The 12282-nt window shown below is 35.1% G+C and overlaps 1 protein-coding gene across 1 annotated transcript in view; it reads left to right on the forward strand.

The window, feature by feature from the left end:
- ERCC8 (ERCC excision repair 8, CSA ubiquitin ligase complex subunit) overlaps window positions 1-12282 on the forward strand; it is a 51080-nt gene that overhangs the window by 21103 nt on the left and 17695 nt on the right. Inside the window, exons 5-9 of the mRNA XM_053590183.1 lie at window positions 789-870; window positions 1951-2019; window positions 3767-3833; window positions 7825-7925; window positions 9709-9833. Of these exons, the coding sequence (XP_053446158.1) occupies window positions 789-870; window positions 1951-2019; window positions 3767-3833; window positions 7825-7925; window positions 9709-9833 (444 nt within the window). The remainder of the gene's footprint in view (window positions 1-788; window positions 871-1950; window positions 2020-3766; window positions 3834-7824; window positions 7926-9708; window positions 9834-12282) is intronic.

The raw sequence follows: 12282 nt of genomic DNA on the forward strand, positions 1-12282 counted from the left end.
TGTTAAAATATTAAGGGAATTATATTGGAGCCACTCTTGTTTTGTCTTTGAAAAAAAGAGCAAATCATGCCTTGTGACAGAGTGGGAATGTTTATGGAGAGTGGAGAAGGTTTGAAATAGCAGAATATTGCAGAGAAGACTAGTGAAATTAGAGTAGGACTGGCAATCATTACTGAAGACCCAGACGAAAAGAATGATATTTTATAGTGACACCAGTCTGCCCTGTTGATTTTTTGTATATGACTGCTTTGACACTACAGTGACAAAGATGAGTAGCTGGTCTCAAAGCCTAAAATATTTACCATCTGACTCTTCATAGAAAAAGTTTGGCAACTTCTGGTGTAGATCAATCTGGGTATGGGTGCAGAAAAGACAGACGTTTGGAATCACCCAGGTCGAAGTCTTGCCAAGTGTAAGGATAATGGCAAAAGAGTTGAAGATACTAACAGTTGACTTGGTATGGTATTTGACTTTGGAATCTAAGCTGCAGAGAAAAAGTGGACAGAAGGAACTGAAAGGGAAACAGTTTCAGGGTTTACCTGGACTTCTTGAAAGAAGTTGGAAAAGAAGACTGGAAATGATAGTGGTTTGTGGTCATAGAATACCAAAATTCAATTATACAATTTGAAAGGAAGAGCAATTCTGGGTGGTGTGTCTCAGATGAAATTATCAAGGTTTTGGGAGGTATTACATTCCCATGTTTAAGTTGAATTGCTAACAGTCAAAAATTTATTGCTTTGTTTTTATAATTTAGAACTTACAATCTTTAAATTTCTTTTGGTTTTCAGACTGCAGATGTATATAATTTTGAGGAAACAGTTTATAGTCATCATATGTCTCCAGTCGCCACCAAGCATAGTTTGGTAGCAGGTTTGTCTGTGTATTCTTTTGTCTTTTAACATACTGAAAAATTTCTTCTCTCTATTTACATCTAGTTAGCTTTAATGTATACATTTTAACCCAGACAAAGATCCAAATTCTTTAACAAAAGAAGCAAAAACAAGTATACAATAATATTCCTCTCAACAGATGCATGCAAGTTGAGCACTATGACAGTGGCTAGGATATGAAGATGAAGAGTATATTTCTGTGCCCTAAAGAGATAATTTTCTTTTTCCTTTTTTTTTTTTTTTTGGTGGGAGTAGTTACTTTTAAACTCTCAAAGTTTCAAAAATTTTACATGAACAAAATTTGGCAACTTTTCCAGTCTGACACAGTGAAACAGGAAATTATTTCCTTCTATTTAAGATGGTGTTTAAAATTAAACCCCATTTACATAAGAGCACTTGAAACAAAAATGTTCATATATAAGGAAGAAAAAGTGATTTCTGATGTCAGATATCTGGTCCCTGTGATTCCATTATTTTTGTGACCCTGCATGAATCTTGTCACCTCTGGACGTGAGTCAGCTGCTTTGTCTGTGAAGAAGAGATGAGCACTAAGTTGTCTTTGAGGTCCATTCAGTCTGTGTCCGGAGTTTCTATGAATCTGTTACTAGTGTTGGAAGTAAATCACTAACTTGTAAAAACTAAGTTATTAAAATAAAATGATTTGATTTGATAAAATGGCGTAGAACTGTGCCATTGACTAACACAAATTTCCTGGTTTTGATATCGTTCTTTAGTTACTTAGAATCATTGGGGGAACATAGCTGAAGGGCACATGGGCCTCTCTATAGTAGGTTTACAATTTCTTACAAATCTGTAATTATTTCAAAATGAAACATACTACAGTAATAGAGTTTCCTTACCACTGAAGTATAACTATAATTAAATTAATTTTTCTAATTATAAATATGTAGAATAACTTGGATGTATTTTTGGCATACATTTTTGTATGTCTGCATGCGTGCTGTAAAATGTCATGATTCTCAAGGATGATATCTTATTTCCTTTCGATGATGATTTATAATGAAGTTATTTTAAACCACATTTGTTTTTGTTTTTACAGTTGGTACTAGAGGACCCAAAGTACAACTTTGTGACTTAAAGTCTGGAGCCTGTTCCCACATTCTACAGGGTACTTTTTTATTTCAAACAACAACTACTACTTTGAGTAAACCATTCAATAAAAAGAAACATTACTAACAATCTATTCTTTGTAAGGGACATGACTGATGTATTTTGTGCTAGTTGTTAAAAGTCAACAAGGAAATAAAGATGCTTCTGTGCATTATTCTTATAAAACTGAACAATTGAGAAGACATTTACGTGAACAATGGTCACAGGGAAGCTCAAAGGATATAGAAAATAAAGGGCTAACTCAAAACCTTGTGTTATTTCTACATTTTTAAAAATAAACTACTACTGTCTCGTGAATTGTTTAACATTTTGACTAATGAGTAAACATTGTTCTGAATATTTAGGTTCATTTTTAGTAAAAAATATTTTAGAAAAAAGATGTCAAACTAATACTTTGTTTTGTAAAATATATCAATTTAGATTATTTTTGCTTGCCACAGATTCATGCAAAAAAAAGATATTTTTGCTACTTAATCAGTATTAGATTGTCTGATTCTAAACAATGTAAAGAGTGAATATAATTTAGAGATATACATTTTTATTGGACGGCACCTATCGCTCAGTGAGTAGGGCGCCGGCCCCATATACCAAGGGTGGTGGGTTTGAACCCGGCCCCAGCCAAACTGCAACAACAACAACAAAAACAAATATATATATACATACATACATACATACATTTTTATTCATCTCTGAGAAACACATAAATACATAAATATATAAAATATACTTGGTGAGATGGCTAGCATGTTTTTACATATTATGATTTCTATTGATACAAAGTAGAAAGATAACTAACTACTGCTGAGTAGTTTAAGTGGTTCTATTAGGTAAAAGTAAATTAAAATGTTGAAGTCACCCTATGAACTTACTACCTGTGCTTTTTAGGAAAAAAAGTTTATATAAATGATTTTTACAATCACAAATTAAAGGTTTTTTTATTTTTAACTGAGAAATTAGAAAGCATTTATATTCTTTAAAATGTTTATCTTGGCTCAGCACCCATAGCATAGTGGTTATGGCACCAGCCACATACACCAAGGATGGTCGGTTCAAACCTAGACTGGGCCAGCTTAATGACAATGACAACTGCAACAAAAAATAGCCAGGCAGGGCAGTGCCTGTGGCTCAATGAAGTAGGGCGCTGGCCCCATATGCCGGAGGTGGCAGGTTCAAGCCCAGCCCTAGCCAAATTGGTGGTGGGCACCTGTAGTCCCTGCTACTTGGGAGGCTGAGGCAAAAGAATTGCTTAAGCCCAAGAGTTGGAGGTTGCTGTGAGCTGTGATACCACAGCACTCTACCCAAGACGACATAGTGAGACTCTGTCTCAAAAAAAAAAAATGTTTATCTTGTCTGTTTTGTTGTAGTGGCCTTTTGGTAAGTAATTGAACTTTAGTTATATGGATTAAGTGGCATAGATTAACAGCCACTTTAAAAAGAGAGACTTGCTTATTCTGACAGTTCTTTCCAAAGGAAAACCATGTGTTTATCTTTTATGATAAAATACCATGTGTTAGAAATACCTCCATAGTCTTCACTTTAGCACTTAAACATAGATATGGAAAATGTGACGCACAAATGATCATATTCATTCACTTTTAATATTTAAAAGGCCATATGTAAAGACTAAATATGAAAACATGTTTAATGTTTAATCTCACTTTCTTCAGAATCTGGTCAAATTATTGGTACTTTATCTTTCGATTTTCAAACATTTTGTAAGACTTTTCATGTAGTTGTATTTGCAGGTCACAGACAAGAAATATTGGCAGTGTCTTGGTCACCACGTTATGATTATATCTTGGCAACTGCAAGGTAAAATTTAACTTATTTGGTTTTGAAGTTAATATTAGTAAATAATAAGCATTTTGAAAAGGCTGCATTTATGTAAGGTATATATACAGTAAAACCTGTAAGTTGACCACTCAAAGGACTATAACAAACTGGTCAGCATATGGCAGTGGTCAACATATGGATGCTGCAAAAAAAGGGGGGGCGGGGCCTGTGGCTCAGTGAGTAGGGCGTCGGCCCCATATACTGGAGGTGGCAGATTCAAACCCAGCCCCAGCCAAAAACTGCAAAAAAAAAAAAATTATGGAACTAGGCCTATGGTACTGATATGTACATGTGGTGCATGTCCAGTCTATGAAAATTAGGTAACTTAAGGAGGTAATCGATGTAAGGAGGCATTCAGCTGTGGAAGTCCTACTGTATTTGGTTATTAATTAGCCCCTTAAAAATGAAATATTGAATTAGAGATTTTATTTTATATCAGCAAATTAAATCTTCAAACTTTGTATCATACTCTTAGTTCTAACTATCCATCTTGACAGTGTTTGCCTTTTGGAAAAAAAAGAAAACATGAGATCTATGTAATAACACAGATTTACAAGCACGGGTAGTGAAACAACTGTTGTGTTATTTTTGCACACAAAAGTACAACATTGTGTTAATTAAAAATGCTTGCATTTGGGCAGCGCCTGTGGCTCAAAGGGGTAGGGCACCAGGCCCATATGCCGGAGGTGGTGGGTTCAAATCCAGCCCAAGCCAGAAACTGCAAAAAATAAATAAATAAATAAATAAAATAAAAATAAAAAAAAATACTTGCATTTTTATTCTTCTTCTTTAACCTAGAATTATTTTCAATCTGATATAACACAGCCATCCATTCACTGATGGCTGTGAATTTACTAATATTTAATGATAGCCTACCACGTGCCAAACATTGTGCTAAGGACAAGAAGCAACCAAGGCTTCAAGAAGCTAATAATCTAATGAGGGATTAGAATGAGTCAGAAAAATCAAGGATTACAGGACATCCTGAAAAATGCTTTAATAGAGGTACTTTGTAAGGTGGAATAAAGGAAAAGAAAGCAAAAACATTTAACTCAGAGACTCAAAAAATTGGGGGGGGGGGTATTCTTTGTTAGAGGGAAGAGTGTTGTGTATTTTATGTACTGGGGAGAAAGTACCAGTGGAGAGAACTAGGTGAAGGTAAGAAATGGAGGGAATAATTAGTACATCCAGACCTTAAGTAGACAGGAAGGGAGAGCATCTGAGAGTCCGAGTTGGGCGGGATGGGGGAACACATGATTTGACACATGAAGAGCAATGGAAGACTAAATGGAAAGGGGAAAAGGTAAATGTAAGTACAGTTAAGTTTGTAGCTTTAGCAGAGAAGCTCAAGAAAGGCAAACCTAATGGCCTCTGTTGGTTATTAGTGGAGTTGATGTCATCTTTTGAAAATACAAGATTGGGGATACGATTTTGAGGGAAGGTAGTAAGGATGTGGAATAACAGATTGAATAAGCACATAGGATTGCTGAGCATTCGTGCTCAGTTGAAGGTGTAGACCACCGCTGAGCTAAGCCATAGAAATCAAAACATTCAATGACACAGACTGAACAATTTATATTTAGCTCGGTGTTTAAAAATTGTTGAAGTCTCGGGTGTGAGGTTGGAAATAAAATTACAAAAAGGCTTATAGAAGGAATCAAGAACCTAGTGACCTATTAAGGTAGAATTATAAGTGTCGGTGTAAGAAAATTTAAAGGGTTAGAAGTAGTAGTCAAAGATATTATATAAACATTTTAATAAAAATTTCAGTAGAAGAACTACTTGTTATAAAAGCAATTCGTGTTAGTTTTATAAAGATCTGTGCTTAGATTTTTTTTAAGTTGCCAACCTACCCTCTCTATCAGAATTTAATCCCCAAAGAAGCTTCTGTTGATAATTTGCAGAATGCAGTGGCACCTGTGGCTCAAAGGAGTAGGGCGCCGGCCCCATATGCCGGAGGTGGTGGGTTCAAACCCAGCCCCGGCCAAAAACTACAAGTAATAATAATAATAATAATGATAATAATTTGCAGAATGTGATATTGAAATTTGTAATTTCTGAAGTATAGCAAACTCTAGAATAGAAATAGGAAGACTGACTAAAGAGATACTAAAGTGAGGAGTTAAAAAGTGCTTGTTTTCAGTTCATATTGGGATGAATTTACATTGTTCATGCTTAACTTGATTTTCCTGAGTCCAGAGGGAAGCTAACAGGCTTTCAATTCTCAAAGTACTCCCAGGAATGGCTCGGCGTCTGTGGGGCTCAAGCAGCTAAGGCACCAGCCACATACACCTGAGCTGGCAGGTTCAAATCCAGCCCGGGCCCGCCAAACAATGACGGCTGCAACCAAAAAAAAATAAAAATGGCCAGGCGTTGTGGTGGGCACCTGTAGTCCCAGCTACTTGGGAGGTGGAGGCAGGAGAATCGCTTGAGCCCAGTAGTTGGAGGTGGCTATGAGCTGCTATGCCACAGCACTCTACCCAGGGCAATAGCTTGAGGCTCTGTCTCAAAAAATAAAAAAAAGAAAAAGAAAAACGTGGGCGGCCACTGTGGCTCAAAGGGGTAGGGTGCCAGCCCCATATGCCAGAGGTGGCCGGTTCAAACGCAGCCCCGACCAAAAACTGCAAAAAAAAAAGTACCCCCAGGAATTTGAATCAGTACCAGACGGAGCTAGTTATCGGTGTTAAGAGTTGGTTCCAATCTAATCTGTTTCAAAAGAAACTGAAATCCTCACACTCATTTTGTTGCAGACATTTTCTTCAATTAGAATGAAAGAAAAGCAAATTAAGAATGGGAAAGGCTAGCTTTTTGCTGGCTATTTTCTTGGCTTCACTTGATGTTGATCTATAAAAAGATCAAGATTATATTAACAGAAAGCAAAAAACTCTGTGATTCACAAGGGAAAAATAAGCTTACAAAATTTGATATAATGTTCTCTCTTACTTAAATCACATAGATAAACCCAATAGATTAGAATATTATTGAGGTCTTTATAAGGAGATGATAGCATCCGTTGATGTGAGTAGAGGCAATGGGTTTGTTGGGCATTTGTCTTTTGGAGTAGTACAGAAGCTGAAATTGACATGTGATCAGAGATTTGCCTCTCTTCATTTACTTAAAAGAAAATGGAAATAAATATCTCGTGTTTAGGTGACATTAAGTATAGTTATTATATATCTGACAAAGATTGACTTGAGTACAGGAAACCAGATTGAAACATATTGTCCTCATTATTCATCAAACTCTCAATCTTTTATTATAAAAAGAAAAACCCAAATTCATGCCAAATGATTCTTAAGCAAAGTGAAATTAGTTAACTGCTTGATTGTCTTGATAGCATTTGAATAATAAAAATGATGTAGTAACAAACATGTTAGAAGCAAACTGCAAGCCTATCTAGGCCATGGAAGGAAAGATGATCTTGTCATTAAAAACAACATAAAAAGCAGCAAAATTTTGTCCTTGTGATCTGAAAAAGAAGGCTACTCTTTTTTTGCTATTTATTTACTTTGCTGTGCTACTGTTAAGTGAAAAGGCAAAAATATAACCCCCTGGCCGGGCACAGTGGCTCACTCCTGTAATCCCAGCATTCTGAAAGACCAAGGCAGGCTAATCACCTGGCTTATAGGTTCTGCACAAGCCAGAGCAAGACCCCCGTCTCTAAAAACAGCCAGGTGTTGAGGCGGACACCTGTAGTCCCAGCTACTTGGGAGGCTGAGGCAAAAGAATTGCTTGAGCCTAAGAATTTGGGGTTGCTGTGAGCTATGACACTACAGCACTGTACCAAGGGCAACAAAGTGAGACTCTGTCTCAAAAAAAAAAAAAAAAAAAGTGTAATCCCCTGCCAAATGTACAAATACATTTGCACTATTATAATGAGAGTTTGTTTGCCATAATATTGTAAAGATGGGTATGGGGTACAGTCAGTATCCTAGCTACATATGTCAATTTGAAATTTATTTCTTCTCAGTGCTGACAGTAGAGTAAAATTATGGGATGTGAGGAGAGCATCTGGATGTTTGATTACTCTTGATCAGCATAATGGGAAAAAGTCACAAGCTGTGGAATCAGGTAATGAAGAATGCATTAATGTAGAAATATGACAATGTTGGTTTTTCTTCACATGGAAAAGCTTTAATTAAAACTAAATAATAAATGCATATTGACAAATTATAAATGTTATCTTTTTTTACAAAGGTATTTACCATATATCACTTTCTAAATTTACATAAACTAAACTATAGTTGTCTTTCTTCAAGGTACACATAAGTATGGCAGTTTCATTTGTCATTAAATTTTTAAAGGTAGAAACTTTTCTGGATGAATTTGCCATACTGATTTTGATTTTCCTCCAATGAAGCCAGCTTATAGAAATTCAGTGCCTTTTAGGAACCACAGTACATTACAGAAATAGTAACATTTTGTGGCCATAAAATTCTGTTAAGTGTGAGTCAGCTGCAATCCATGCAACAAAGTACCTCAATTGCATTTTTACAATAGAATTTAATTTCTATGTAGAAATTTTGATTCAGAATTAATTCTGGACCAGAAATATATTAAGATGAACTATATATAACTTATGATTGTTTTGGTAATCTTTCTTAGTTAAATTAATCAGAGTATTGAGAATTATGTTTTCTGGGGGCACCTGTGGCTCAAAGGAGTAGGGCGCCAGCCCCATATACTGGAGGTGGCAGGTTCAAACCAAGCCCCGGCCAAAAAGAAAAAAAAAAAAAAAAGAATTATGCTTTCTGGCTAGGCATGGCAGCTCCACTCTGTATTCTAACACTCTGGGAGGCTGAGGCAGGAAGATCACTTAAGGTTAGGAGTTCAAGACCAGCCTGAGCAAAAGCTTGTCTCTATCAAAGATAGAAAAGGTTAGCCTGGTGTGGTAGTATGTACCTGTAGGCCCAGCTACTCAGGAGGCTAAGGCAGGAGGATGACTTCCCCATAGGAGTTTGAGGTTGAAGTGAGCTAAATGATACCCCTATACCTAACCCAGGTGACAAAACTAGTCCCTGTCTCAGAAAAAAAAAAAAAATTATGCTTTCTCAAACTTGTTAATTTTGTTTTTGTTTTTGTTTTTGTTTTTTTGTTTGAGACACAGTCTCACTCTGTAACCCAGACAGGTCTTAAACTCCTGGCTTCAAGTGCTTTTTGTCCTTGGTCTCCCAAAGTGCTGGGATTACAGGCATGATCCCTCACATCCAGCAAATTTGTTCATTTTGAAACTGATATAAATTTTGAGACTGGAACAGTTATCCTTTCCCTGTTAAGGCTTTTTTAAATGGAAAACACTAATATTGTTGATTTTTAATAGTGCCTAGAATTATTTTTAAATTAGAAATGGATTATTATTAGACGTTTGTTATTATATAAGGGAGATAAAAATGTTTAATTTAAAATTTTAATGTTAAACTACACACTTAATTGAATTTGATGGCACAGCTTCTTTGCTGGGAAAAAAAGCAATATTTGGCCAGAATTTTTTCCTTTGAATTTTCTTGTTTTTCTCTGTTTTTATGGTTCATATTTATGTAGCATATCATATTCAAATAATCCAAAGGTTTGCTTAATTTTAAATATAATTGCCTATGGTCCTGCCTAGTCAAGAGGCTGCAGTGGGAAGGTCACCTGGACCCAGAAGTTTGAGGTTGTAGTTAGCTGTGATCAGACCACTGCACTCCAGCCTGGATGACAGAACAAGAGCCTATCACTAATAAATAAAATCAACTTAAATTTTTGAAGTAATTCGAATAGTTGTCTTTTACTATGTTTTAATAATTATATCATCAGACATTAAATATATGCTATATACAGGAACAGGTAGACTGAACTGTATTTTTTATTGCAGCAAACACTGCTCATAATGGGAAAGTTAATGGCTTATGCTTTACAAGTGATGGGCTTCACCTCCTGACCGTTGGTACAGATAATCGAATGCGGCTCTGGAATAGTTCCAATGGAGAAAATACTCTAGTAAGAAACTTATATGTACATGCTGGGATATAAATTAAAGAAATTCTGTGACAGTAAGAGCATACAGTTCCTCTCCCCCCACCCCGCCTCCCCCAACTTGAATTAAATTGAGTTTTTCTCTTGTGAAAAAAAAAAAGAAAGAAAGAAATAGATCTGTGACATATACTTTGTTTAGTAATGTTCAAATGAAGATAACCCCCTTCCATACTACCGCTTGCTGTGTTTCTCTCATGTAGTGGAGAATCACTGGTCCACAGAGCCACTGTTTGTAGTAGGAATATGCCATATCTCTCAAATATGTTGGAGAAGAATAAAAGATTGAGAACTACAGATACAAATTAAAGTTATACAGCTAAATAGTCGAATTTTGTACAAGTCAAGTATTCCTAATTTAAAAATCCAAAATCTAAAATGCTCCAAAGCCAAAAATTTTTGAGCACCAACATGATATTCGAAGGAAATGCTCATTGGAGCTTGTCAGATTACAGATTTTCAGATTAGAAATGTTCAACCAGTAATGCAAATATTCCAAAATCTGAAATCCAAAACACTTAATGGTCCTAATCGTTTTGCATAAAGGATACTCAGCCTGAACTATATATGACTTATAAACGAAACCCACAATGAATTTTATAGTACTAGAAAATATAGTATTTTAATACCACTGGAATAAATATGTTTTGAATATTCTACATTCTTATGTGCCACAAAAAAATAGCCAGGCGTTGTGGCGGGTGCCTGTAGTCCCAGCTACTCGGGAGGCTGAGTCAAGAGAATCGCCTAAGCCCAGGAGCTGGAGGTTGCTGTGAGCTGTGACGCCACGGCACTCTACCAAGGGCAATAAAGCAAGACTCCGTCTCTATAAAAAAAAAAAAGAACAAAAAAAATTTAAAGAAATAAAGATTATGATATCTATAAACAGGGACAATATAACGTCTTCCTTTCTGATTTGGATGCCTTTTATTCTTTCTCTTGTTCAATTGCTGTCATTGGGACTTCAGCTACTGTGTTGAATAGATGTTGTGAAGGGTAGGCATATTTTTCTTGTTGCAGGTCTTAGAGGAAAAGCTTACAATTTTTTCTCATTCAGAATGATGTGAGCTGTGGGTTTGTCATATATGGCCTTTACTTGTTTAGATACATTCCTTCTATACCTAATTTGTTGAGAGTTTTTATCCTGAAGGAATTCAACAATTTTGTCACATAATTTTTTTTGCATCTATTGCAATGGTCATATGGTTTTTGTCCTTTCGTTAAAGTGATGTATCACGTGTATTTGTTTGGATACGTTGATAATTCTTGCTTCCCTTAGATGATTTCCACTTTATCATAGTGAACGATCTTTTTAATACACTGTTGTTCAGGTTGCTAATATTCTGTGAAGGATTTGGACATTTATCTTCAGGAATATTGGCATATTGTTTTGCTATTTTTTTGTTCGTTGTATGATTTTGGTATCAAAGGTAATGCTGGCCTCGAAGAATGTGTTTGGGGGCATTCTTTAATTTTTTAGAAGAGTTTGAGATGAATTCGTATTAGTTCTTTACATATTGTTAGAATTGAGCAGTTAAGCCATTCATTTCTGGACTTTTTTGTCTTCATAATTCAAATCTAGTAGGTTGTAAAGAAAAGGGGAAAAAGGAACAAATTTCATAGGTTGTATATGTCCAAGAATTTATCCATTTCTCTATGTTATCCAATTTGTTGGTGTAAAATTGTTCTCTTTTGTTCTGTATTTCTTCTTTTATTTTTTTTTCTGTTCTGTATTTCTGTGGTATTAGTTGTAATGTCTTTTTTATCTCTAATTTTGAGTCTTCTCTCTCTTTTTCTTAAGTCTAGATAAAGGTTTATTAATTTTTTATATCTTTTTGAAAAACTACCCTTAGTTTCTTTAACTTTGGTATTTCTAGTCTTTATTTATATTCTAGTGTTTATTATTTCCTTCTACTAATTTTGTGTTAATTTTGTTCCTATTTTTCTAGTTCCTTGAAGTCAACATTAGGTTGTTTATTTGATTTTTTTTTCATGTAGCATTTGTTGCTGTAAACTTCCCTCTTAGAACTGCTTTTGCTATATTCCATAGGTATTGGTAGTTGAATATTTCCATATTTGTCTTAAGAAAGCTTTTAATTCCCCTTGCAATTTCTTCATTGAACCATTGCTTATTCATGAGCATGTTATTTAATTTCCATGTATTTGTGAATTTTCTTAAGTTACTCTTGTAATTGATTTCTAGTTTTATACTAGCCGGGTCTAAAAAGATAATTTGATATGATAATTTGTCTTCTTAAAGTTACGAAGAGAGTTTAAAACATGTTTTATGGCTTAACATGTGATGTTAAGAATCTTAAGGCAAATGTTCCATGTGTACAGGTAAGAAGAGTGTTTGTTTTGCAGCTATTGGATAGAATCTTTTTTACATGTCTGTTAGGTACATGAATGCAGTTTA

The sequence above is a fragment of the Nycticebus coucang genome, chromosome 1 (genome assembly GCF_027406575.1).
Source record: "Nycticebus coucang isolate mNycCou1 chromosome 1, mNycCou1.pri, whole genome shotgun sequence".
Taxonomy (NCBI): domain Eukaryota; kingdom Metazoa; phylum Chordata; class Mammalia; order Primates; family Lorisidae; genus Nycticebus; species Nycticebus coucang.